This window comes from Columba livia, chromosome 19 (assembly GCF_036013475.1).
Source record: "Columba livia isolate bColLiv1 breed racing homer chromosome 19, bColLiv1.pat.W.v2, whole genome shotgun sequence".
Taxonomy (NCBI): Eukaryota; Metazoa; Chordata; class Aves; order Columbiformes; family Columbidae; genus Columba; species Columba livia.
Genome location: NC_088620.1, coordinates 2,558,318 through 2,585,703, shown reverse-complemented (window position 1 = coordinate 2,585,703; position 27,386 = coordinate 2,558,318). Strand labels below are relative to the sequence as shown.

General features: G+C 43.9%; 2 protein-coding genes across 12 annotated transcripts in view; both read left to right on the top strand.

The window, feature by feature from the left end:
• CCDC187 (coiled-coil domain containing 187) overlaps positions 1-24,837 on the top strand; it is a 32,413-nt gene extending 7,576 nt beyond the window's left edge. For 2 of the 11 annotated variants that reach the window (XM_065035589.1, XM_065035578.1), the window contains 19 exons: positions 11-139; positions 781-1,529; positions 1,668-1,759; positions 2,250-2,914; positions 3,669-3,768; positions 8,292-8,482; positions 13,442-13,548; positions 13,925-14,038; positions 14,420-14,520; positions 15,109-15,242; positions 15,776-15,906; positions 16,035-16,222; positions 17,101-17,188; positions 17,901-18,077; positions 18,171-18,349; positions 20,107-20,291; positions 20,850-20,962; positions 21,494-21,662; positions 22,604-24,837. In XM_065035589.1, coding sequence (XP_064891661.1) covers positions 11-139; positions 781-1,529; positions 1,668-1,759; positions 2,250-2,914; positions 3,669-3,768; positions 8,292-8,482; positions 13,442-13,548; positions 13,925-14,038; positions 14,420-14,520; positions 15,109-15,242; positions 15,776-15,906; positions 16,035-16,222; positions 17,101-17,188; positions 17,901-18,077; positions 18,171-18,349; positions 20,107-20,291; positions 20,850-20,962; positions 21,494-21,662; positions 22,604-24,501 — 5,510 coding nt within the window. In that variant the 3' untranslated portion in view covers positions 24,502-24,837. The remainder of the gene's footprint in view (positions 1-10; positions 140-780; positions 1,530-1,667; positions 1,760-2,249; positions 2,915-3,668; positions 3,769-8,291; positions 8,483-13,441; positions 13,549-13,924; positions 14,039-14,419; positions 14,521-15,108; positions 15,243-15,775; positions 15,907-16,034; positions 16,223-17,100; positions 17,189-17,900; positions 18,078-18,170; positions 18,350-20,106; positions 20,292-20,849; positions 20,963-21,493; positions 21,663-22,603) is intronic. The other 9 variants (XM_065035588.1, XM_065035587.1, XM_065035582.1 and 6 more) reach the window with 8 other exon arrangements.
• TBCB (tubulin folding cofactor B) lies at positions 24,514-27,292 on the top strand. Its single transcript, XM_065035592.1, has 3 exons — positions 24,514-24,913; positions 25,826-25,898; positions 26,213-27,292. Exons 1-3 carry the CDS (start codon positions 24,514-24,516, stop codon positions 26,268-26,270), a joined length of 531 nt encoding a protein of 176 aa, XP_064891664.1. The 3' UTR covers positions 26,271-27,292.
• Positions 27,293-27,386: the final 94 nt, after the last annotated feature.

The window sequence follows — 27,386 nt, the reverse complement described above, 5'->3', positions numbered from 1 at the left end:
TCTGTTTCAGGTGAGAAGCCACCCGGTGCTTCTGCATGGAGAGAAGGTCAGAAGTTAGCTAGAAAGTTGCTTGGGCCACCCCCTACATTTCCAAATCTGAGGAGCACAACTGAAGAGCAGATCACAGCAAATACCTTGGGTACAGTTGCTCTGTGCACCTCTCTTTAATGACTCTTGCAATAACCCACTTGTCAGGTTAACAACAACCCGGAACAATTACTAAAGCTGTTGTCCACAGCCAGTGCATTGAATCCTCTGTGGTTTTGAAGAGACAATGCAAATGCACTGTGTCCTTAAACTAAGACTTGTCTGGCCCATGGCACACGTTGTGTCTCCTCAGGATCAGCTCCATGTCCTACAAGTACCAGCATATTCTGCTTTTTCACTGGGTTGGTTTGCCAGACACAGCTGCAGAGCTGTCCCGGCTCTACCAGCAGCTGAGGTCACTGAGTCCTCACCGCGCTACACCGACAAGCGTAAGAGGTTTATGAGATAAAGGGTTTCACTGCCCATGTATATTAAATTCTATTTGTGCTGGAGGGCCACAAACTACACATCATTTGTACAACTGGCCACTGCAACCTCAAGTTCCACCCTTACAGATTTATTTTCGCCCTAGGAGGTTGCAGATTTTACAACAGACGGACAAGCCTGGGCTATGCAAGCAAATAGTCTCAGAACTATAGTAGGAAGCAGGTATTGAGACGCACATGATAGATACAGGAATTGATCCATCTCTGAAATAATAACACCACTATTCTTTCCAAATGCTTTCCACAGAACCTGGTAGAGGATTTGTAGCAGTGCCAGAGATGGAAAAGAGCCACAGAGAAAAGGGAAACCAACCTGTGAGGAGAAGCCCTGAATACCAAAGCTGCTTGATTCCCCACAGCAAACATATTGAAATGGGCGGCAACACACCAACCAAGGACTCAAAACAAATACTCAGGAACCTACACTTGCAAAGCCAGTATCGTGATGAACATAAACGTACCAGGTTCCCAAAGGATACTGTGGAAGGAAAGGTAGAAGTTCTACAGCAATACCTAAGGATCCATTCTCCTTCACCTGGACCTCAGGGCAGAACTCCCTCTGCCTTCAATGGGGAAGAGATCCAATCTTCATTAATGAAAGATGGAGCCAAGCCCAGCACCTCAGGAAACCGCAGCAGAGGAAAAAGCACATCTCCTCAGAGACAGAAAGGCTCAAGCAGCCCTGCACAGAAAGGGTCTGGGAAAGAAAACCTTAAGCACCCTTCAAAGAGGAGGGTAAACCTTAAAAAAGCTCACCCCTACAGTTCTGAAGTTGTTCAGGAATTTATGTATCGAAAGAATGAAGAAAGAAAGAAAAAAAACCTAGAAGAGAAAAAGTCTCTGGTGCAGGCCATGGAGCTGAGAAATAAGAGACTGCAAGAAGTGTACAGGAAACAGAAAGCAGCTGTTGGAAAGAAAACGTGTTCTGACCAGATACACAAGCTCATCAGGGAAACTACTTCTGCAAAAGAAAGTCCTCCGTGTAAACTGGAGCAGGTAGGTCACAATGGTTTGTTGGCTGGTGCGTGCCGTTTTCCAGTTGCACAAAACGATTACTGAGGGGAACAAAAGCCAGATGTTGCCCTCGTGTTGCCCAGCTATTCGTGCTTACACTAACGGTCACTTCTGTTCCAGGAGCAAACCAGTGGCGGAATCCTGGAGAGGAGTTTCACAGCCTGGGTGGATAAAACATCCTGTACTCTGCTAAGTAAAGACCACAGAGGCAGGTACTTAGACATGAAAAGCCTCCTAGAAAGTCTCTTTCTCAGCACACGCTGCAGACTTTTCATAGGATTCTGTTGTAAACTATAAAAAATAGAGCAATGGACTGATGTACTCTCATATCTCACCTTAAAATCAGCTTCACTGCAACCTGATACCGAGTGGTTACAGAACCTGGGAGCATCTGGGGGTGCTTTTGAGCACAGAAGGACACTGATGCTCTGGCTTTCCAGGTTGAGGCAAACTTTTCAGCCTACTTTTGTGCTTTATATTTTCAAATAAGAATTATTTATTGCAAGCCACAGGCTGATTCTTTTCCACGTGTCAGCAGCTCATAATCCACCCTGAATCTATCATTTGACAAATGTATCTATAGACAGGGAAATCTGTTTCCTTTTCTTTTTTGAAGCACTTTAGCTGAGGATACTGGTCTGTGCAGAAAGCTACTGTCACTTTGTCTTTACAACCTGACGTTTCTCCTTTTCGTTTAAACAGGAATCAACTTCTAGATACGCTTCAGGCACCTAAGAAAAGAGCAGCATCAGCTTCTCCAGCACCGCTGGAATCTGAATGCTGGTTTCTCAGTCCTCTGAAATGCAAAGGCTTGAGGGACTGCTCTCCCCCAGCTCTGCATGCACCCCCCCTGAGCTTTTCCCTTCCTCAGAAAGAGCCTTACTCCAAGGACTCGATTTCTGGGCTTTCTCCATATAGAAGTAAACAGGATCGAGTGAAAGCCATACACAGTCTATGCAAGGAACTTGCAGAAAAGATTGAGATGGCAACTAAGAGACTGAGTGGAGCAAGTATGGTTAAAGACTCTGCTGACAAAACATCGAGAGAGACAACTTCGGACCTTTTCAATGAGTCATCTTCTATTCCAGAGCCTGAGATATCCAAGGACAAGCAAGACAGGACAATGACTATACAAATGCTTCTGGACACCCCAGATCCTGATGTGCTCCATGTGTCATCAGGCAGGGGATTTAATGGACTGGGCAGGATTAGCCTTGCAGGCAGCACTGAGGGAGCAACAGCCCTGGACAGACAGAAGGAAAAGCCCACTCCTTTGGCTGGTGGGAGTGAAGAATTACCATGGATCACTCATAGCGCAGGGCTGAGGCATCTCAACACCAGGAAAGACCTGAGCAACACGTTGCAAGGTAGATCCCATGGACAAAATGCAACAGATGCCACAGCCCAAGTCTTTTCAAAGCTGCAAAGCCCAATCTCCCCTTGGCTATTGCAGGTGTGGTGTCTTGGAAAATCCCTGAGCAGTGGGGCTTCTAGGCTGTGTCCGTACTGCTCAGAGGGAGCAGTCGCTGCAGCCTTGAGCGTTTGCGGGTTTGTTCTCTGCACAGCTCACAAATCTAATGCTGAGAGTCAGCACAGGCACTGGGGGGTGGCTGCCACTCCATACGCTGTTCAGTAGAACAGAACCATGAAATTCCAGCAAATCTCTTCAGAGCAGAACGTTGCCACAATGTTAGTAGTGACTGACTTCTCTTACATGCCCGTTTGGTTAGCACTGAAAAGTCTGTCAGTCCCTCTGTGAGAGGAGAGGTGCAACTGAAGCAGAGGCTGTCACATTCAAGAAGTAGTAATGTAACTTGGGTAATGATCCAATTTCTGTCTTCTCTTCTCACTGCACCTGTGAAACTATATCTCTTCATTTTATCTGTAGTTTTGCCACTGATTTTGGCCACATTGCGTCACCTTCTGGCGCCTGGGCTTTCCCAAAAGTAAGAAAGGAATTATAAGCCTAACTCTATGTACTTAAAAATCTGTAGATAAGAAGAGCTATATGGAAGTTAAGTGCTCACACTTATGTAGGCAGAGAATAGATGCCAAAGCACCGGCCATTTCATTTCTACAAAGAGCATATTTATTAAATGCTTTAATTTGTCTTTTTGAAAGGTTTTCCTGTGAATAAGGACTCCAAGATGGACATAAGTCTATTGCACGAAAAGCCAATAACTGGCCTGGCCTCTCCATCTCGCAGATTCTTCACAGGAAGGTAAACGAATTTGGATATATTATTCTCTGCTAAATGTGCCACACACACACGTAGTTAAAATAAATAGCACCAATTCAGTATGGAGCTAGACTACTCTTTACTCCTTACACAGCGAATTGCTAAGTAGGCAGATTTTGACACAAGATATACTGGAAGAGGGAACCACCTATTTGCAGAGACCTGGAAGATGAATAGGAAGGGTTCAGCCGGGGTTTTTGGAGAGATGGATGTTCCCTGCAGTTTTGCCAGAGGTGCAGCCTCCCAGTAGCCTGAGCGGACTGGGGGATGGGAATGGTGGGAGTTCTCTCCGTGCAGCCGAGCCGTGTCCCACCTGTCCGGGGGTGTGTCGTCGTTCCAGCCCCCCCGGAGCGGGAGCGGCCCCGGGTCCCCCGCGGGGCTGGGGCGGGGGGGCGGTGCCGGAGCTGCCCGCTAGGAGGCGCCGTGAGCCCGCCGCGCCTGCGGAGCCGCTGGGTCTTAGCGCCGCCCGCCGGGAGCCTCCGCGACCCCTCGGTCAGAGCCCCGCGTTTGGGAAGGAAGGCGCAGGTCGTGCCCCGCTCCCCAGTCCCGTGACACAAACTCCTCGGTATTTTAATATATAGCATTGGCAGAAGAATCAATTGATCATGAGCACCTAATTAAATCTCCACTGATCTCCTTTTGGCAGGAGATTAAAGAATGATTTAATCAACTGAATACTACAAATTCATTTTTAGTAATTGTTTTCACTCACTTTGCTCCAAAAGTGGGTGAAAAACTCTGATTACTGCAGCTCTACAGGTTGTGTGTATGTGGAGCAACACCTACTCACAAACATTAAGTTTCCTTGAACAGGACACGTCAGAGCTCAGTAATTAGTACAGAAAATAGGTTTTGAAGCAGGAAGTTTAGAAAAAAGGATTGCCATTCAAGCAGGCTGTTTTCAGTCAGCCTACGGTAATTAAATGTTTAATGTAGATGGCAGACGACAGAAAACCCTCTGTGTTTAGCCTTTATCTTGGACAGCAAAGACATAATCATGTAGCTGCCCCAGGTGGGTCGCTTCTGGTGACAGGGAGGACCGTGAAGGGGCATGTGGGTGCAGACACAATCGCTGACTGCAAACCAGACCCTGCCCCAGAGAAGGACAAAGCCAGAGTCCCCACAGGGGCTGCACATCTCTCTGCAGAAAGGTCTTTCCTTAGAGAATAAACCCCCTGAGCCCTGTAAGATTAAATATGCCCTGGACAGACATGGCCAAAGGAAGGACATGTGTGCCGCAAACTGGCCGCCGCAGCCCCGACTTCCTGTTCAGAGAGGAGGATGAGGTGTGGGTGCTGCAGGATCCCTGCCCAGGCAGGGCGGCGTGGATCTGCGTCACGGGTGGGTCCCTGGTGCCTGGGACCCAGCTGGCCCTGCCAACCTACTTGCAGTTGAACTGCAGAAAACTGTAGCAAGAAAAAAAGCATGTTTTTAAAAACCAAAGGCAGGATATAAGCACAGCATTCTTTTAAAGAAGATTGGTTACAGCATCACAGTGCAAAGTAAACAAGAGGAAAATGAAAATTTGAGAGGTATGTCCAGACAGCTCAGCTTACTAAAGTTACGAACAATAATTACTGGAATTACGGAGAGTCAAAATCCTGGGTTTTGTGCACAACTACCGCATTCACAGAATCGTTGAATCATAAAATCGTTTTGTTTGGAAAAGACCTTTAAGACCATAGAGTCTGCTCTGAGAGATCAGTTGCAAGGGTTACGGAGCTGTTCTGTCGGAAGATGGCAAATGTATAAAACATGAGCACTCGGCACTTGGAGCGTGCAGTGAAGAGTCAGAGCTGTGTTCACACTGAACCTCACAGAGCGCAGCCCACCCGGCTGAAGAAAACGGTGGGGCACATTAGTCTTGTCTTGATGTGTGTGTGTTTATTTGCAACTCTAATTCACAGTAATGGAAGGTGGGTGCAGAACGCCTATGGGCCCCAAAGGGAACAGCCCCTCAGCTGTAATGGACAAGCATCAGACAAAGTAGAAATAAGACAGATTGCAGCGATCTCCTGAACGATGCAATTACTGAGAAAGCAAAGCTCCCGTGTGTTTGAGCAGCGAAGTCAAAGTCCTCAGAGCATCACAGAAAAAAAACACCAATAAAGCCTCTCAAACAATAAATCACAACCCTGTTGCAAGTGCTGTTTCAAAAGATGAGGAGAGCTACTTGCAGGTAAAATATCGCTGTATTTAGAGATTAGAAGTGCAAAGCGTTGCTTTATTGTGAATGACTCTAGACTCATCTCCTTGTGGGTTGAGGGCTCCCTCTGATGCAGCAGCAGTGACAGAGAGAGGATGATATAAAGGGGAGTCCATCCCATGTCTAACCCTTTCTTAGCTACTGGTAGAGTGGATAACAGAATACAAAGATTCAGAGTAAAAGCCTGTCTTTGAATTGTCCTCAGCTTTTATTTGCATATGATGGAGACTCTAGTTTTGCACCTCATCCTGAAGCCTGCACTCTCACTCACTGGAAGCAAAAGTGGATGAGAGTCCTTCAGTACACACCAGTGGGCAGAACACACCAGTGAGGACAACGCGAGGCGCCCATGATCGACCTGTTCCTGATGTTGTTCCAGTATCAACTGTTTCATACCCCTGCTGACGGCATGTGTCCACGGTCTGATCAGACAGAAAGCCACATGCTAAAGGAGCACCAGTGTGTTAAGGAAGTGACTGAGGAACTCTGGAAAGTGTTTTCCAGGGTTATAATTTCTCCTGCCTCAGACACATTTGCACTGCGGGTGCATGAACTCCATCTGTGGGAGCATCAGTTAGGAGCCAAGGACGCCAGTCTCTTGACCAGCGCTCCAAATTGCCCAGGACTCTGCGACCAGGCGGGGACAGTGCTGTGTTCTCAGCCCTTGCTCAGTCCATGCCTGTGTAGCTCATCACCAGTGCAGCCAGAGCCGGGTTAGAAAACGTGATAAGAAAAGCAGCTGAATTGGGTCTATGCTCAAGCTTTCACTGTTGCTACCAGTGATAATAAGTTATGAGTCCACAGTTGGTTACAATAGATATTCTTTTCAAGAGTTCATCTCAACAAAGCCACCTGTTAAAATCTGACCGTTTGCCTGCCTCCTCCGCACACACAAACCATCCAGTGTTACCAATTCAGCGCTCTTAAACACGGTCATTTCCACAGCCAGTTTCTATAGCACAGTTTTCTGTTTACGTGTTTAATCATAGCTGTGAAAACAGTGACTCATGTTCATGCAAGAAATCCCTCGGGTGTCTCTTTCCACAAGCAATGTCCCCGTTTCACGCACGGCTGCTCCGCAGTCCGCAGGGACGGCTCACGGACATTTGTTGCCAATGCAAATGGCTCAGTGATGGGAATTCTCCCAACTGCCAGAAAATGTGTATGCGATTTCATCCTTTTTTTGATTCAGTTACCTATAGAAGCAGCTTTCTGTTACATTCTTGAGAGTTGAAAAGATCTTAAGAATTTTGCTATAAGCTGCTCTTGAGAGATGCCAACAGAAACAAGAGCATTGACTAAAAAACTGACACAACACAAATGCAGAGACAGCACTCTGCACATTTGCCCAACAAATATCAGGACTGTTTTTTAAGAAATCCCCATTACCTCTTCTCTTTCTCCCTCATCCACCTTTGCTCCCACTTTCTGAAGGCTACATCTAAGACGCGTTAGTGGAAGCTGTTCTAATCGTTTTAGCAGTTTCTGGGTCATGAAAAACAAAGAAAAGCTTATTAATGAGAAAAATGAAATGAGATTTCCCTAAGCTGATTGCCGATTGAAAAAATCTACATTCATTTTTTCCATATAAAAAAGAAAACATCTGTCACCACTTCAATGTGTCTCGGTGTCCCCGCCTGTGTATCAGATTTGATCAATAAACACCCATTTTCACACCTTTCTTCCTAATCTTTTTAGCTTAACTCAGATAGTTGCAGATCAAAACAAAGTAAAACCAGTCAGCTGAACCTTCGTCAGGACTGTGGGACTTGATGCTAACATTGTTCTGAAATATTAAAGTATATATATCAATAGCAAATGTTAGCTGGTCCACAGCCATGCTCAGCACATCCCAGAAACACTGGAACAGGGATCAGTACTTCGTGTTTCTGAAAAGATTTCAGAAAACTTTGCCAAGGTTCAGAGCAAGATTGTGCAACCAAGTCCCAACCATGGCACGGATTGTACAATGCAGGCCTCATAAATTAAGCTTCAAAACTGCAAGGTTGTTGTTTCTATTTGTCACCAGGTTGAAAAATATCCAGCTCTTTCAAAGCAGTATCTAGAGTAGGTAAAGACGAGTGTTGTTAGCTTTCCTGACAACATCAAGGTGCAAAAAAGGGGATTTTGGACATTGGTAAGTAGGAATTTTCAGTGAGTCTTATGTTTCCATTTAACACAATTTAATAAATGATAGCTTTGCTGAATGAAATAACAATTCTTTAGTTCAAAGGATTGCTTATACGCATGCACAGCCTCAAAAACTCTCCAAGTAATTGTTGTTTTTACCTTTACACAGTGCGCAGACAGAACTCACAGCTCAGAGGAATCACCACCGGTGTGAGACTGTTTTCAAAGTTCAGAATCAAGAGGAAGGTGCCAATCGGTCTCCCAGAGAGAGCCCGAGGACACGGGACAGCCTGAGGTCACATCCCTCTGCCACCCTGAGCCCTGGAGCTGAGACTCCGTACGGCTGCAAGCAGGACTTTGGTAAGGTGGCATTTCCCAAAGCGTCACAGCGCGGTGGTTACTCAGTGCCCTGCCAAGGTGTTCTCCTGCTATTGAAAGAGAAAGAATAGTCCTTCATTGCAAGAGATTTCTTGCTAACGGTTCTGGCCAGGGCTGAAAAATCTTCTAGAGTGAGGGGGGTTTTCAAATAGCTGCTTCACATTCCGGATTTCAAAGGTGAAGAATGAATGTATGAAAAAATGTCCCCTCAACCATCATCACAGTCCAATTTAACACATCCATCCCACTAAAATAATACAATAGAAATGCTCTCAAGGAGCTTTGTGATTAATTCCTCATAATTACCACATCAGATAAGCGTGGGATATTACCCTACTTGTACAGCAAGAGGCAGCACGGGACACTCGCAGGGGTTAAAGGGTGGAGGGACCTGCCTAAGGACCTGTACGGCTGGGCATACAGGTCTTGAAGAAAAACTGCTTAAAGCCTCAAACCTTTAGGGCTCAGTTGTGGTTGGACTTGGTCTCTTCCAACTGAAATGATTCTGTTCCACTTCTGCTCAGAACAAACCTTTGCATAGAAACAAGGGGAAAATTTGTGTCTGAAGGGGTTAAATGGCAAACGGAGCATGCAGGCTGGAGATCTCGGCTTGTTCCACCAAACAGGAGCAGATGGTGCATTGTTTTAAGGGCTTTTCTGAGACAAAAGAACAAGATCAGATAACCTTTCCTCAAAGAGGGTACTTACAAAAAGCCTGTGCTCTTATTAAGGATTCTTCATTGTTTTCCCCACAAAATTTTCTATGTAATACTGGATTTGGAGCTGGTGGAGAAGCCAGCGTTGTTTACTATGCTTCCCCACACCCCCAGGGGACTAGGAGGGCATCTCATAGGATGGGACAGTAAGTCTGTTGTCTGAAGTGTTTACCATAAGCAAAAGACATTGTATTTATTTAATATTAATAACCAAGGGCCCCAGTTCTGGAAGCTATCTGGCAAAAAGACCCCACCACCCGCTACTCATCACATGAACAATAGGAACTGCTGCCTGGTGTCTGTGCCCAGAGAAACCTTCATGTTCTCGGAGCGTTTGCAGGAGCTGAGGCTTTGGAGGGAGCTCAAGCCCAAGGTCTGGGTCTAACCCAGCAGTTCCACTGGCCGTGCTGCTGCAGATGAGATGCAGAACTGCCGTGCTGAACACAATGCGGGTTTGAAATATGGGTCACAAGTGGATCTGTTCAGTGCTTGTATCGGGAAAAAGGCGTTCAGACGCAAGGCTCTATTGTCCGCTACACTGCAACGCACCAGCAGCTGATTCCGTTGTCTTTAACAGAAGTCACTGTGCACAAGCAGCATAATGGTGCGTAATCATACACCCCGCTGCAAAATAGAAATATTTACCTTTAAAAGATGCGTGCACCACCTAACCGCTAATTGCTTTGCCAAAGAGGAATTTTCTGTAGTGAACATGCTTGGCAAAATACGAAATTCCATTTTCAAACATAATAAAACACAGTAGGAGCAGCAGATATTCACAAGCTACTTGTGTCCTGAACTGCTGAATTTTCTTTTTAAACACAGCCAGTATAAAATCCAGCTTTGCAACTGCTATAAGCACCTGCTGCGATGAACACAAATCTCCTCCACAGGGATCATTGGAAAGTACTTCACATAGCTTGTATATACGTCTAACCGATTTAGGCACTAAACTCGGTACAACCAAGTGAGTTGGTGAGGAGGTGGTTTGCACTTTCTGCCTGTCTCAGAGACCCCGCTACATCAAATCTTTCTCTCATTCCTGCCAGACCAGCAGTTCCTTCCCCAGGGAGCTGAGGACATGAGCTGAACTTCCCTTGATGCTGCAGCACACCCTCTGAACACAGCCCAGAGGACCCAACTTTCTGTATCACTATTCAATAAGGGAACTAAGTGATTAAAAATATGAATAAAAAATTGCCTGTGCCCCTTCCTGCAGCAATTGAACTATGAGCCAGATTGGACTAAATGAGCCAGAAATCTCATTTCATTGGGCTAGACTCTTGGATTTCCTTTTTTTTGGTAGTATATGAGAGACAATAAGGTTGACACTGAAATCATTGTTTAAAAAAGTATTTTCTAAATGTTTAAGCTAAGCAGAGAAACTAGTTTAAAGTAGTTGGTATTAGGAAAGGAGATGGAATGCTCTCCATTATTCTTAAAATGTAGAATTTTAACCTGGATTTCAAAGAAAAGATGTCAATATGTAACATCTTTCCCTTGAACTGCTGATTGACGTATTTTTTCTCATATCACTAGAGGGAGCTGCCTTCTTGCTTGTAGCAGAGGGAGAAATGATTAAATCCGTGGAACCAGCAAAGATGTGTAACAGCGTGGTTTCAGCTAATTGTCCTCTGGCTGAGAGTTCTGAGATAACACAGCTCCTCCTGTTTTGCTTCACAATCCTACACTTTTGCATTTTACAAAGCTTCTGCCTGCTGGAGCTTCAGTGGGCTCCATCCTGAGCCTTCAAACGGCTCTAAAATAGTCTGTAATTAGGGCAACGTTGAAGCACAGCATCCATATTGCAAGCGTAGTGGCTTGAGGGAATATAATCCATGAGCAAGGATCTCCATTCCATGGAAACGCAGGGTTCTGGTTAGGCCCAGCTTCCTCCTGCTGCTCTGTGTGTGACATGCCGCACGTGGAAGGGGCAGCAGCAGGGTGGGGTATCGCCATGTGCTGCAACATCTGGCTGGGAGCTGAACTCTGGCCAACCCTCTGCACCAGAGGATTTAGCTATAAACACAAAATACGTGGAGGACAGGAGCAGCACAGGCCGCATTAATCCCCTTGTCTAGCAAGCAGCTACTCTTGAGTGACAAGCGGGATACCAGATGTATTTATAGAGGAGAGAAGAAACTGATTCAGCAGGAGCAGAAATACAGACTCTCCAAGGTACTCACAGATCAGCCCATTGATTTTCCTGCATAAACAAGTATAGCCTTGAAGTTTAGAGTCTCCTCCTTAGGGATTGCTCCTGGTTCACAGATCTTGCTGAAGAAGGGCCAAACAACCATCCTCTTCACCTGTGCTGCTTATCGCAGTTGTGATCAGGAGATAGAAAACCTCTTTTCTGCACCTTGATTTGCCTGCCATCTCTATAGCCCAGCTCCTGCATGCTAACAAAGTCCAGAAATGCCTGGGTGGTATCTCACTCGTGCCTTCTCTTAGCTGAAGAACATCCTAAAATATTAATAATAAAGCAATTGGGCTAGCACAGTAATTTTGGAGAGGGGAAGGATTAACCTGACCTAGGTGTCAATGGGTCAGTTCCTTCTGGAGCTGTTGGTCCATCACATAAGAGCCTTTCAGGACCTTTTACACCCCATCTTCATGCACCTCCTGGCAATAATGTAGTCTAAGTTGTGCTTAAATCTAAAGTTGCAAGTATGTATTTTTATAATACCTGGTTTGGACTGATTGCTGACATGGGCAGAAAGAGAAAAAGCTGTCCTTGAGTAAAGCAGCAGTAAGTGCTTCTGCCTAGCTTCAAGCGATTAGAAAAATGAGACTTTTAGCCCGGCTTTCTTAATTACGTGTCACAGAGATTCTACAGGGCTTTACTGAGATTCTGCAGGTGCAGCGGAAAGTGATTTAATAAATAGCATTTTTTAAAAAAAAAAAAGGCTGAGTGTATGTACATTGAAGCTATCTGGGCACGCAGTAAAATGCCATTCATCATAACATAAGAGGATGTGAAGTTTAGCCAGATGGTATTTTCTTCAATGCAGGATGTTGCAACACAAGAAACGCATCTGGAAATAGCCACAATTAGGAAAATTATGTTCAAAAGGAGTGAAAGCAGATCAGAACAAACTTTGTACTAATTTTGAGAACAATACCATTGGTCAGGCTTTGAGCAGAACAGTAATAACATTGTTCAGTTTGAGGCACACATTGAAAATGCTTCCTAGTTTTAAACACTCGAAGAAGGAGGTGAAATTTGCAATCAATTTGTAAAATCACAGCAACCTTCTAATAGAAAATCCAGGCTTGAAACATTAACATTTTATTTCACTCACGCCCATGTAAACACAAAAAGCATCCTGGCATGCCAAAAAGCCCATGTCTCTGATCCTTCCATGTTAAAGATCCTTCAGCATTTAAATCAAAACCAAACCTTGCATGTCGTGGGCTTATCCTGAGGCACAGGGTAATTTGGATTCAGACAGTCTTGATAGGGATACAGATTTTTATCTCAAGTTTCCAGGTCAAACCTATTTCTATTTATGACCCACACTTCAATTCATTTATGACTCTGGTTGCTGTGACAGTGGCACAGCACAGAGTAAACACAACCTGTTTGCATAAGCTTAGCAATTCATCCGAGGAGCTCAAAGCAGCCAAGAATGTATCACTGGTAAACATTACATCACCTATACTGTAAAAGACAGACAGGAGAGTTACAACAAGGAAGTAGCAGTGGAATACGTGCACCTGGAACAAGAGTTGTTTTCCCCATGGGTTTGTGCCCCTCCATGACAAAAGAGAGAAGTCAAGCCTGCACCCCAGCACAGGGAGAAGCTGGAAGGCGGAGGGGCACACATGATGCTGATGGAGTTCCCAAAGAGTGACCAGATTGGGAAGATTTTCTTCTTTCATAGCTAGTGAACCTGATTCTGTCAGTACAGAGAGGATACAGTGGGAATAACCCACACTCTGGACTTTGGGTTTAGAATGGGAATTGTTCCTCAGTCCTTCTTTACAAGGCGTACCCAACCAGCCAGCCCCTCTTACCAAGTGCTTGATCCCCGTGGACTTTGACAGCGTAGAAACACATTTTCAAGGCAGCATCTAGCTGGAATCTGAAGAAAATCTCCTTCCACTCTCCCTCTGGTAAAAATCTGATACTTTCTTCAGCTGATACCTTTTAAATGGAACACAGATTTTTAAAATTTTCTTTTAATTAAGTAATAGTGACTGTTACCATCTATTTCCTAAGTTTCTGCAGGTGAGGGAGATCCTAACTGCACAGCACTGGAAGAGAAACACAGGAGTCACCTGGACAACTTAAGGCAAACCTCCCTCCTACTGACTCACAAACTGAAGGTACAGTAACCTGTACAAGCAGCAAAGAGCAATCCCAGCTCTGCCATGACAGGTGAAAAGGTGCTATCCCCAGATACAGGTGCATTCAGGCTACAATCAGTTGGCATCAGCTGACTCTGCATCAGGTTTATAAACCCTGGAGCCACAAGAGAGAGGTGCTAACCTTAATTTGCTATTTGAAGATCCTATTGTAGCACTAATAGGCAAGAACATGTTGTTCTGTTGCAGCCCAAGCAGGGATTTGTGCTGCCTGCCAGATACCTGCTGCATGATACCTGTGCTGCCTTTTTTTGGAGTTTGCTGCCCTTTGCCCCCATCTTTGAAGAATCACATGGCTTGCTTAAAAATATTGTTTATAGCATGTCATTTCCTAAAGCAGGCCCATCAGCTCCAGCAGGAGCAGCAGCTCACAGTGCTGAGGGAGAAAGCAAAGCTAGAGGTTCAAGAAAACCAGAGATTTTTGAGTGACTTGCTTCAGCACAACTCAGAGGTAAGTTATTGTTTCAGACCCTGCGCTACTGCTGCTGGATTCAGCAAAATGTTCCTCCAGTCCCCACTATGTTCTTGATTTTGTTTTTTATTCCCCCTTGCTCAGAGTCCTTTAGGTTTTTTTTTGTTTGTTTTTTTGTTTTTTAACTGATAAAAACTGTAGATCAGGGTAAGTTTTTGGAAGTCCCCAGGTTTCTCAGGTAACAGAGTCCCTTATGCTGTCATTTGGACCTGATCTGAAATCACTTGGGTGCTGCAGCATTTTGTGTCTATAGCTGGTTTTGCTGCAAAATCAAGCAAAGGGTTTTTAAGGGAAGAAGGCTTAAAAGTTCTGCCTTTCAAATAGACCATTCAGGTCTATGGGCAATTTCTGTGTTTGCAGGGCTGCAGTAGCTCCAGAGGTGGTTATTCCGTGGCAAGACTGGATCATGCAGAGCAAATGCGGACACGACACCAGCTGGAAGGTGGCAACATCGCTGGCAGGTACAGAAGGCAGTATACAACAGTGACTTGGGGCACTAATGTGTATGCACTGTTTCTGAAACGAATGTCAAAGTCATTTAAGAACAGTTTATGTGGCTGTCATGTTATATTTAGGACTATGAGCAAGCCATTTTATTCATTCAGATCTTGGTGAAGTATCCATTTTTGTAATACAGTATTTCTATTCTGATTTAGGCACAAACTATAGTATAACCACCTTCCCACTGTTGTGGGAGCTTTTGCAATCCTAAAAGGTAGAAGTCCCTTTGAAACTTGTGGCAAGATAAAATTTTTCCCATTTTGCTTTACTATCATATACCTAGGTATGAATGAGAATATTGTGTGTGCACACTTTAATGTTCATTTGAAGTGGCATAGATTAAGTCTTGAGAATTGCTTCTAGAGTCTTATGGATACAGTTATCAGAAAGGTACCTTTGCACAGGTAAAAATTTCAGTATCACATAGACATGAGCTCCATGCTACTTTGAGAAAGATTCAGTTTCCACAGAGGACTTAGTTACAGGAGCTGGGAATTGAAATAGTATCTCTGACTGCAATGAGAAAATATTTCCTTTCTTTCCTTCAGTAATCAAGAAACCTATTCACTGAAGCAATCTGCATTGAAGACAGGAAGAGATCACAATCTAGCTGATCCCAAAATAGCTGCAGAAAGAAAACCACTGGGAGGAAGGAGTTCATATTGCTCAGTGCTTCAAGAAGGTGAACCCTAAGTTAAAGGATTTGGTGGTACTGGGCAAACAATACTTTCTAGTGTGGCATGAGAAGCAGTGAAGCATCCAGGGACTGAAACACGTACTCACAAATTTCCCTTATCTTCTAACTAATTTTGAAAACTTTGGCCTGAATACTTACATGCAGTATGCATAATTGAACCACAACAATCTCTGTCTGTCCTCCTGACCCTTCTACAGAAAATAATATTGGGAGCTGGGAGTTATTTACCTTGTTCATAGGCCACTTTTTCTCTTTACCTGTTTACTGTGATTTCACTTGAAAGTGTGGTTAGTGTTCATAACTAACTGTGTAGGTGACAGTGGTGGGGTGACTCCTCAGGCTCCCTCTGAGGGCAACGCACGGGCCTGGCTGATGAGTTTTGCAAAGGTGCCTTGAACTGAGGAACAGACACTAACTCATGTACAGTGGGAACCATTTTCGGGGATCCTTTTCCTTCTGTTACAGAGAAATGTTTTACTTACAGTCACTTTAAATCTTCTCTCTTGGTTCCTTGCCAGCAGAGCACGGGGAGCCGCTGCATGGCCATCAAACTTGGACTCTGTTGCCACCTCCAGTGAATGTCCATGGGGAGACCTGTGCAGGGGACGACTCTGGAGAGAGCAGCGAACAGGCCAGCTCTGACAGCCAGGTGACACCAGCTCTTGTATTAGTGTGTGGGGTTGTTTTTTGGGGATTTATTTTGGCTTTTAATCCCCTTGTTACTCATCACTCACATAGCACTTCTCCAGTAAACATGGCGCTCTGCTCTGTCCCCAGTGGAGCAAGGTTGGCCGGCACTATGGAGGCTCCAGAACCTTCTGCCGTTTCAGCTTGGCCATGGTGGAGCAGTGTCTGAGGGGAGAAGAGCTGCGAGCTCGACACCAGGCTGCCCTCCTCGAGCTCCGCAGAAAAGCCCTCCGGGAGAAAGCCAGGGCCGAGCTGGCCTGGCTGGGCCACCAGAAACGGTGAGGGGGACAGCACAGGGCTGCCATGACAGGGACGGGTCCCTCAGCAGAGCGTGGAGGTGCAGCTGCCCGCTCAGCCCAGGCAGTTTTCCTTCCTTTCAGGGGAAACTGAATTGGGTTCAAACTGGAACACAAGATTCCTCTTAAATTTGAGAAGAAACTTGTTTGGGGTGAGGGTGGCAGAGCCTGGCCCAGGCTGCCCAGGGGGGTTGTGGAGTCTCTTTCTCTGCAGACATTCCAACCCGCCTGGACACCTTTCTGTGTAACCTCATCTGGGTGTTCCTGCTCCATGGGGGGATTGGACTAGAGGTCCTTCCAATCCCTAACATTCTGTGATTCTGTGAAATAAAGAAAATATGAAATTCTGCTCTTACAGAGGTAGGTAAAGCAGAAGGAGAGGAGTCTGCACAGTTGAACTCCTAACTGCAGCCTCCTCCAGGGGTGTGTGAGGTGTCCCTCAGCACTGACTGGGCTGAGGCGCCATTGGGGACAGTGAGAGTCCCCCTCATGTGAGGTGTCCCTCAGTGCTGAGGTGCCTTTGGGGACAGCACGAGCCACCTTGGAGCAAGGTGTCCCTCAGCACTGACTGGGCTGGGGCACCAGGAGGTATGTTTTGAGCCCTTCCAATGCACAGTGTCCCTCACCGGCCTGTGCTGTGTGCCCAGGGAAGTCTGGTTGCCTCAGGAGAGCCCCAGGGTGGTGACATGTCCTCCAAGTCCACCCGAACTTTCTGTGGAGTCTTCCATAGCTACTGCTGCTTTTGCAGATGCATTGAGAGGAGCTTTCTTCCCATACCTAGCGTTGTTTTCTGAAGAGCATTCAATTAATGGTATTTAATTATTTATTGATTGTGATCACCACCCTTGTCTGGTCTCCAGCTGTCTGGAAAACCTGCAAGACAGTAAGGGAGCGTCTGCCATGGCTGTAAAGCAGCACAAAATCCTGAGGGAGCTGAAACAGGAGCAGGTAATGCTGGAGGAGCTGGATTTCATCTCATAAACAGCAGAAGGATGCAATGTGGGGAGATGCCTGGAGTTGCTGGAGCAAGTGGGGTTTAGTTTGGTTTTTAAAGTCACTGTTGTCATTTCACATGCATTATTCTGCTTTTCTTCCCACATTCAGTGAGCTATTTTTTGTGCCAAAGTCAGCAGTCTGTAAATCTTCAAGAAAAGAAACACTTATTTTTGATTCCTGCTACTCCACTGTGTGTTTTTTCCAGTTGTGCCATAACAAGCAGGTCATATAATGTAGGTTTCCCCCAATGTATGCAAATTTATGCTTCTGATGCTGAAATATATTAAATTAATCTGACAGCTAATTTTGTAGTCCCACTTCTGCTACTGAGAGGAAAGCTGGGCTCATAATTACACTTGGTAATCAGTAAATTTCTGTCCTATTCCTTGTATAGTACAAGCCCCTCCTATACATGAAGGAATTCCTAAGCAAACAGAGTGCAAATTGGAAGCATTCTGTAGTTTTGAGTGACCTGAACACGATTCACTTCTAAAGGTCTCACCTCTGAGACACCAAATAAGGAACAAAACCTGCATATTGAATTTTCAGGATGTTTTGTGGGTTTTAGTGCCTTATGTTAAGAGATATTATACACATTTTAAAGTGGGTCTCATTTCTGTTATTTTAGCTCTCTTATGTTCCTTTCTTTTTCTGCTTTGGCTAGGCAGAAATCCGGCACCTGCAAAACATCTACAGGGCGGCCCATCAAGAAAGAAAGCTCTTATTAAAGCAGCAAAGAGAAATCTTAATGATGAGGCATTCAACAGCGCAGCTACAGGGAAAGCTGCATAATTTGGCTGGGAAGCAAGAGGTTATTAAGTCACAGTCACTAGATGTTTCGGTGGGTTTTTTGAGTGGATAATGACTGAACTCAGAGCTGACACTACAGCCGAGGAACCCAGGTGGAACCTCATGTATTACGTTTTCCTTTCAGCTTACAAGGAGCCCAGCAACTGAAGAAACAATCAAGCTGAACACAATGAGACTTATTTCTAGCCCAAAGTTCTTCTCATCCTCAGCAGAGTCTACAGCCCACACAGAAACACCTGATCTGTCAGGGAATAGGGAGAGCTGTGTCCAGCTGAAGAATAAGCAAAGCAAGAAATATGAGGGGTAAGTAAAACCCTTTTCCAGCGATGGACGTACCAGTCCAGTGGAGAAGATGGAAGCAGTTACATCCTAGATAATTGTGCAAGTTTAAATGCTCCCAAGACGGAGTTCTATAATAAGTTTTGAAAATATCTGTGTTCAAGCAGTTAATGTATCAAGATCACTACTTATCATTCTGACCAACATTGCCTCACTGTTTACTTGTGAGTCCACCATGTGTCCAAACTACTATCCAGTGTCCAAACCAGTAAGCTCCTTGAGGCAGGGACCAGTTTATTGCAAGGTATGTGAACAGCATTAAGTAAACTGTCTGGATCTGTAGCTGGAGATCCTTATTAAATTCTTCAGGTAGAATACATCCATCGCTTCAATATATCAATAAGAAATAGTTTGTTTATTTCAGATTCTTCCATTCTTTAAAAAGATGAAGTACCCTTCTGTGCAGGGGAAAATGTGTTTTAAGTAAAACCTTGAATTTTAAAAGAAAGTTAAGTCAGTATTTACAACAACTTTACAGTTTATCAGGAACTGCTGCTGATATACACAGACACACACACAGACACACACACACACACACATATATATATATATATATAAACCCACACGCAAAACAAAAAAACCCCTCTTGGTGGTTACAGGGAGTTACATTATGATCTCAATACTTCTGTATGGCACAAATATTAACTCCTTTAATAGAACAAGCTACATCAGAGCCTTAATCCTGAAATTTAGAGTCTGTGTACATGTATTGATTTAATTGGTGAAATTCACTCCTTTGTCATCCTCTGGCTCTAAGCCTACGTGTCACTTAACTCCTCAGATCAGGTTTCTGTTTCACTTAGGATTTAACCACAGGAGGCTTTTGTACTACATGAGGCTTAATTTTATGCTTAAACTGAAGCGCAGAGGTGTCAGGTGAAGTGCCCACAGTTGGAGGTGATTCGGGAGCTCAGTTAGACTGTCCTGAGAAAGCGCTGGTCCTGTGCCCCAGGGACTGTGTCCTCAGCATCCCTGTTGGCTGAGGACCCAGCAGTATCCATACAGCTCAGAACAGCACTCTTCCAAAGCAGGCTCAGATGAATAAAAATCTAGCTTGCTTCAAGAAAAAAAGGCAGTTAAAGACAAATATATATCTATATGAATTTAAAAACCTCGTTCATTCAGTGTTACCCAGACCTTAGCAGACTGGTGAGTCAGATTTGTGCATTTACTTAAGTCCCCGCAGGGAAAGGCTTTCAAATAAATCCCTGCACGGAACTGATCTATAATTCATGGTGTTATTGATTACAAGTCACAGAAATCTTTAAAAGGTTTCTTGGCTGTGCTTTCACTTCTTATTACTGACAAGCCTGCTCATAGGAGAACAGTGAATATTGGCGTCAGTCTGGAGCAGACAGGCCCTGCTGGAACTCGCAACACACCCAGACTCCGGCGGCTGTTTGATTGTGTATAGATCTCTTTCCTGTCTAGGAGTGTAGAGTGGTAATTGTGCTATCTATCCACCAGTGGAGGTATGTTCATGTTTTCATACTGACCAGGAAGACAGTTAATAAGCAGGGCTTTAAGGGGATTAAAAGAATTGGGAAACACCTTTTAAAGTGAAAGCAAACTGAAATAAAAAATAACTTTCCAACATGCAGAAAAATCCCTGCTGATTTGGGCATTTATTAATGGGTATTCATAGAATCATACAGATTAGTCATGATCAACTTGGGAACACAAAACCTACTCCTAATCATTAATTCCTTATCTGTTTACAGCTTTTCTACTGAGAACAAGAAAACTCTGGCACAACACCAGGAGCAGGCAGAGGAGTCCCCAGGTTTGGAGCAGCCTCTTGGTGTGCAATGTCCTTGTGTGTCTGAGATGGTGACCAAGACAGTGCGTGGTGCTACCAGTCAAACCACAGGCTCAGTCTCTATGGGTAAAGATTACAAAAACACAGGTCCCCAATAAAGATTACTTCGTGGAAACCATGTTTGTGAGTACTTGGTTAAACTGAAGGACTTAGGGCAGAAGTTGAAGTCTCAGCTGTTCTTTGGAGCAGGTCAAATGATCTCTTGGAAGAGGATTGTTGAGCTGATTAGCCCATGAGAGAGAACTTGTGATGTTGACCTGGTCCTTGGTTACCTTCAGCATGGGTTTTTGTACCAATATCTGTTCAGAATTAGCAAGAAGATGATGTAACAAAGGTGTAAGTTGGGTTTTTTTTTGAGGTAGCAGAGACATATAGATGAAGCAAGGGAGAAAGAGTACAGAAACTTCTGGAAGTGCGCTTTACAGTACTGGATGGTACGTAAGGTGGTGATCAGATAAATAAAATCACTGGTCCTTTCAGCTTCTGTTGGCGTGACAAGGAATGTGGTGGGCAAAACTAAGTTACTCAAACTATAAATATATTTAAACAAGCCTTTTTGAGCTAAACAAAAAGCCATAGTCAAGTTACTCATGTTAAAGAAAATGCAGCATTGGAAACGTTGTAATTGAACATTATACCTTTCAGAGCTTAATGCTCAGGGTGGTGTCTTATTCCCTCTGGAACATGCAAACTCAGCTAGATTGGATGACCCTATATCCACACCCGCTTCAAGAGGAAGCACGAAGTGTGTGTTTCTGGTAAGGATCACCTCTGAAATTCCATTTCTGCCTTAAGAAATAGTGCCCTAGGTTATATTTGCTTTAAGATAGGATCAGCACATGACTCATTTGGCTGTTCTGAACATCAAGTAGAAATCAGCCTGTGTGATTCTGTGTGTTTCAGCTAAAGACTGAAATTTGACATGGGCTCATTCACCACAACTCTCCAGTCCCTTCCATTTTCTCTGTGTTGATAACTGGTGACAACGTGTTCAAGCCATCCCCTGTGGGTGCTGTGCTCCTCCAGGAGAAACTACACCTGTCCCTGGAGCAATAAACTATTATTTGCCCATAGCAGCTGCAGAAGCTGGTCCTTTTCCATTTCCTACAGCAGTGACACAGCCCCAGAGTGGGTATATATGCCGTGGAGTCCATATGCACTTATATACCTTGGAGTGACCATGTAGGTTTAATCTCTGGTCTCTTAACAATTCTTTTGGTGCCAGTTTGCCAACAGCAAAGTTCTTTTCTCTTAAGACGTTAACTCTGTCTCAACTACTTACATTCTAGGAATCTGTGCTGAATGAAAAGGCATTGATTTCAAGCCCAAAGGCAGATCCTAAAGACAATGAAGATATTAATCCATGTGACAGCAAGTTCACAGTGGAAGGCTTGGAGATGCTTTCTACTTTGTGTAACTTACACCTGGTTCAGGCAGAAAATACTCTTCAAGGAACTGGTAAATCATGTTTAATGCTATTATGTCCAATCTGTTTCAATCACTTCAATCAAACTTTAATCCAGACAGAGAGAGAGAGAGACAATCTTCTCATTTATTATGCAGGTGTCTTGCTCCCTATGCTCAATATATAAATCACTGCTAGGCAAGATGGTGGAGATTTCTCAAAGGTTTGTTATGAGATATGATTACACTGCTTCCTCAGAACAAAATCATAACTTATTCTGATTCTGTCATTAACAATTTACTCTTTTGAGCCATTTTTTAAAAGTAATTTAAGGGTGTTCTTTTTAAAATAACATAGATCAGTTGAAGATAGACTTCAGCAGGACGTGCTGGAGTTATTTTTGTTTCCAGGTTTTATCCTCAGTTCATATTTCTTCCTCTCAGTAGGATGTATAAAACATAAAGCTGGCTGCTTCTATATGAGCCAGTTATATAATTTGTATAGTTCTGGGTATGCATAATCTCTGTATTATAAATATTTACATACGGTAGCAATATTTTGTATTTGTGTTATTTTTGTCACAAACTATCTTTCTGCATTTACTCCTAGATACCATAGCAAGGGAGACTATAGACTTGTGTAACAAAGGCTTAGAAACCATGGTCTTGATGACAGAATTTTGACATAGACTGTACTTGAACTAGATTCTCAAGCCTAGCTTTGAGCATGTGGACATCAAATTGTCTGAAATCCTGTCCCTCAGGCAAAAAGAAATTTTCCCATGGATTTCAGTGGTCCACAGTTTCACCATTAGTGTTCTGACTTAATTTATGCGTTTGGGAAGGAGTCTTGTGCTGTTTCACAAGCAGAGTGTCAGTGCACAGCACTGCCCTAAACTCGAAGCAAGCCTTAGATCCTTGTAGTCACAGCTATTTTGTATGACTGAGAACCACCCTGTATTTGCCTTCTGTGCTGAATAATCTGTGTATTTCAGGTGATGCTACATCATCCTTAGAAGATGTACAGAAAGAATCTCTGATAGGAGGGAAAGCACCCAAGGAGCATTTGGATGGTGTTTCCCATGAAGCTTCTGATGAAGAACTAAATTTAAAAGCATTTTCTGAAGGATTAGCTTCCACTGAATCATCATCCAAGTCAAACCACTTCTCTCTGAGATGTGAGAGTGCCAAATCAGGTTCTTCACTCCCAGAATTTCAGAAAGTGTCTGCAGTTTGGATTGACATTTCAGAAAGCTCCATTTCAGACTCTGAATTAGAGCTGAAAAACGCAGAGGACACAGATGTCAGTATCCCAGAAGAGTTTGATGACAATGGTGATGTGTTTCACAATGTTTCAAAAGAGATGCTAATAGCAGTAAGTAATGGAAAGGAAATGTTACCTAGTGACAAACACGATGAACCTGAGGTGCCTGAAGATGACAGCACCAGGACTTCATCGCACTCCCAGAAATACCCTGCTGACGTTTCAGATCATGGTTGCGCTGATCATTTGCTTCCTTCTGTTCCCTCAGACAAAGCAAAAGCCACTGAAACAAAGTCAGGAGATTCTTCCCAGTCTGATAACCCTGCTAAGGGAACAGATGAGCCACATCTGGATGCCTCAGAAAGCTACAGCAGAAACAAAACCAGTTCTCAGGAGATCACAAAACAGGGTAAAGAGACAGTTGCCAGGTCTTCATGCAGTGATGATATTTACTCACCTAAGATCTATGGACAGCAGCAACCTAGTTCTACAACTAGCAGGGTGAAAAGGGATGATGGAATTAACAGTGTATTTGTGGATCAAAATAGAGACCTACTGGGGTTTCCACTGATGGGTTCTCTGAAACATCTGGATTCTGTTACTGACCAACTTAGGAACCCTGTGTCTCTTCCACCTGACAAAGACATTACAAATAGCAAATTATTAGCATGTCCATCTTCAAGAAACCTGTCAGTTTCAGGAGGTGAAAATAACCATGCACAGCTTTTGAATGAGAGACTCACATCCAGCAAACACGATGAGATTGAATCTCTGCCCACATCCATGTCAGGAATTTCTGAGGAAGTCCATACAGAGAATAATTCATTTGAATCTTTGCAAAGGGTGGCTACAGAAAATCAAAATGACTCAACAACTGAAAAGCAAGCCATAAAGGAAGCAGGGGAGGGAATGTTTTCTTCCATCTCCTCAAAAAAGCAATTGTTTCAAGCCGAGAAGTGCTCTTCCAAAGGTGATGATACAATTTTTATTAGTGATGAGGGTCTTCCTCCAACTGCTGAGGATACCTTGTCAGAAATACTGTCTCCTGTTGATGAAGTATTGTCCTATGGAAGTGCTGACTTGCCATCCTCTAATAAAAAGGATTTGTCATTTCCAAGTGAAGATCTTCCTCCTGCCCCTTTAGGTGCAGATGCAATGAAAAATGATGATTCTACCTTCAGTATGGATGATTTCCCATCTCCACCAGAACAAATGACAGTCTCAGAGAGTAGACCGTGTATGGATGAAGATATATCACTGCAAATGGATGCATTACCCCCATTACCTGATAACGCTGTGCCTGAAGAATTTCCCCTGCTCGATAGAGGGACAACTGATGCCTTTTCAACTCAGGATGGTAGTGTCTCAGAACAGCCTTTAACTAAAGATGTTTTCAGTGTGAAGGAAGGTTTATTAGAGTACCAACAAGGAGAACATGAGACACCTTTGCAGAATTTGGAGTTTCTGACTGTGTCAAATCCTATTTCTTCTGGACAGGCCAGTAAAAGTCCCGACTTAACAATTAAACAATGCAAAACATACTTAATGTCACCCAAAGCTGAGGAGGACAGTGATGACCCATTATTAGCATTTGAAATTGGGGACAGTGTGTTAGTAAAGCAGACCTAGCCTGGAACTCTCATGTTCAAAGGATGGACTAACTTTGATAGCGGCCATTGGGCTGGTGTCGCACTGGACAAAGCTCAAGGCGATAATTCTGGAACTTGCAACGGGGTGAAGTATTTTGCGTGTCCTCCGCACTGTGGTGTTTTTGTCAGACCTGAGGAGGTTTCACACCTGTTGGTGGCTGATGAAAATGGTCCCAATTACCTTGGTGATGAAGACTCCGATTCCTATGATGATGAATGTTTCAAAGGAGACCGCACATACCCTGAAGATGATGAGCAGGGAGGAGGGTTTGCAGAGCCGAAAGCAGAGGACACGAACGGTGCAGGAGGATCAGAAGTGAAAGAAAACCAGTCTAGGTTACACACCACCTCACTGGCTGGGAAAGGGCAAAAGGTTCCATATTCTGACCAGTGTAAGTGCAATGAATTCCTCTGTCAAAACAAGTCAACGTGCGTGGGATGGGATAAAGAAAAAACAGAACTGATACATATGGAATTGTTTTCTGAATAAACAAACCTATATATATAGACCATAATAAACAAAATAAACCCTATGTATGTCTTACTTATTTCTTTTACTGAAACCATCTAGAATTGCAGGTTATATTGTATACACTGCTGTTCTCATTAGCAAATGGGAGTAGTTTTGTTGTTTTGCAGACAGCTCCCGGGGATGTTACAAAGCCCTGCCTTGCTAGTTGCCATATGAACAGAAATAAAAAGGCAGCTTCTGCCCCAAGCGCATTAGCTGTTGATCTTATCCTGTAAACTATTTTCATGTCCCTAGTGATACATTTATTTTTTTTTAAGCCTCTGACTTTTATCCTCATTGATTAATTAATCCAGATAAGTTATTTGTTCGAAGATCAATGCTTTCTTGTTGTCAGTTTACAGTGGAATTTAACTTTTTTTCTCCTCCTGGACTCATAGACAAATTCTTGGATACAATGACAAATCCATATATTGAAGCACTACAGTTTTTCAGTTTATTGTTGCTATGGTTTTGCAGCAGCAGCAGCAGGATCCTTGTGTTTGGAATGAGAGGTATTAAAATGAGAGGTATTTCACTTTATATAAGTGAAAGAATTAATGAAGGACTTGTTTTATGTTACGATGTTTGCCTTATGTTACCCTGTATGTTACGCTTGAGGAAGATAACTATTATATCTGCAATGAGGTTTGTGAGTGAAGCCTGAACCCTTGCAAGATACTATACACAGAAGGACATAGCTATAAAATAGCCATTGCTGATAAGAATAAAAAATGTTTACATAGAATGTCAGACATGTTTAATATCCCCCACCATTCTGTGTTCAAAACCTCAGATTCTGGCACCCAGATATATTGGCCTGCTCAGTCAGTGGCAAGACTTCAATATCAAGACTACTCCCCTTCAAGGTCTAATATTTTGTTTGCCTTGGTTTTGATCAATATTAACCTCCTGGGTCAATAAATCCTGATACTAACCTCAAGAGGAGTCATTATCTTTCATAGAAAATGATTATTTCTCAGTTAAACCCCACATTTAATTTTCCTGTAATCCATCTCTTTCATCTTTATACATTTAACAATTCTCCTGAATAAAATGGACTCTAAAATATCTTGTGCACTGCAGATTTTTAAAATCCTAATTAGCAGATGCCAGGAGATTTTTCATTTCTTTGAAGTGGTTGGACTCCATTATCGTAACCATCTAATTTTGTTGTTTACAGCACCTGGGAAGAACAGAGACAGAAAACCCCTCAGATGGGACGTGACGCGACCATGTAACTTATGGCTGTGGATATGGATGCAAAAGAAATGTGCCTGAACCATTTCAGATATTAACGGTGAAGAAAAGAGAGAATGAGCAAAAGAAAGGGCAAAGGTGTAGAATCTGTCACTCCATTCTCGAGGAGAGGATTTTTACTGTATATAAGATTCCCATGCTTGTACTGTCCGAATTACGGGCAAGAAACAACACTTGATTCTAACTTCTGAATTTACACAAGTGGGCCTGGAGTTTGGACCCATTTGTTTCCTACTTGTTCTCAAAGGATTAAAAGAAGTGTTTGTGAGTAACCAAAGCAAGAATTATCTTTTTGGGGACCTTAGTCTCTGTGTTTTAAGCTCCTTTGAAGTCGTCCTCTAGGGACATTTTCTCTGCTGGTTTTCTGTCTCTGTTAATGTAATGGAAATTCTTGAGCTGGTATTTAGAAATGAAATGTGACTTTCATGCTGTGGCTACAGCTTAAAAAGGTTCTAAAATCCATTACTAGTGCATAACCAATCTGAATTAAAAGGGGAGCGTTTCTAACACGCTCTTCAGCGCTCCGTGCCCGACGTGCAGCCTTTCAGCACATCTTCGGCTTTGAGGAGAAATGGCTCTTTCCTGTCGAGCGGTGTGCTTTGGGATGAAACAGTCCCCGATCAAAAGGTCATGTCATCTTAATCTCATCTCAGTGAAAAGATTTGTGGAGTTGAAACTTCTGTTTTATAGCAAATTGCCTCTTCAAACCAGCCATCAAGCTATTGCTACTGTTTCAACCTTGTTTTACTTTTTTCCTTACTCCCGGGCGGGAAACACAGCAGCAAAGGGTTTATTTGTGGTGTGTCCCTGTCGCCAAGATTTGGAAATGTATAGGCGATGAAGAGGGAAGGGATGGAGCGAGGAGGGGAGGATGGCAGACATGGTGGCAGGTGGTTCGTGCGGGGCAGCTGACAACTGGTGTGTCCCCACTAGGGGCAAGGCCACGGCGCAGGGGTTGAACTGGGGAACAGCCGGAAACAGGGGCCAGGCTGCCAAAGCTCGGGGCCGCCAAGGGGGAAGGAACCGAAGGGGGCCGGGTCCCGTTGGCTGCCCGGGCCCGGCGGGGCCGCCCGCCGCTAGGCCGCGTTGCCAAGGCC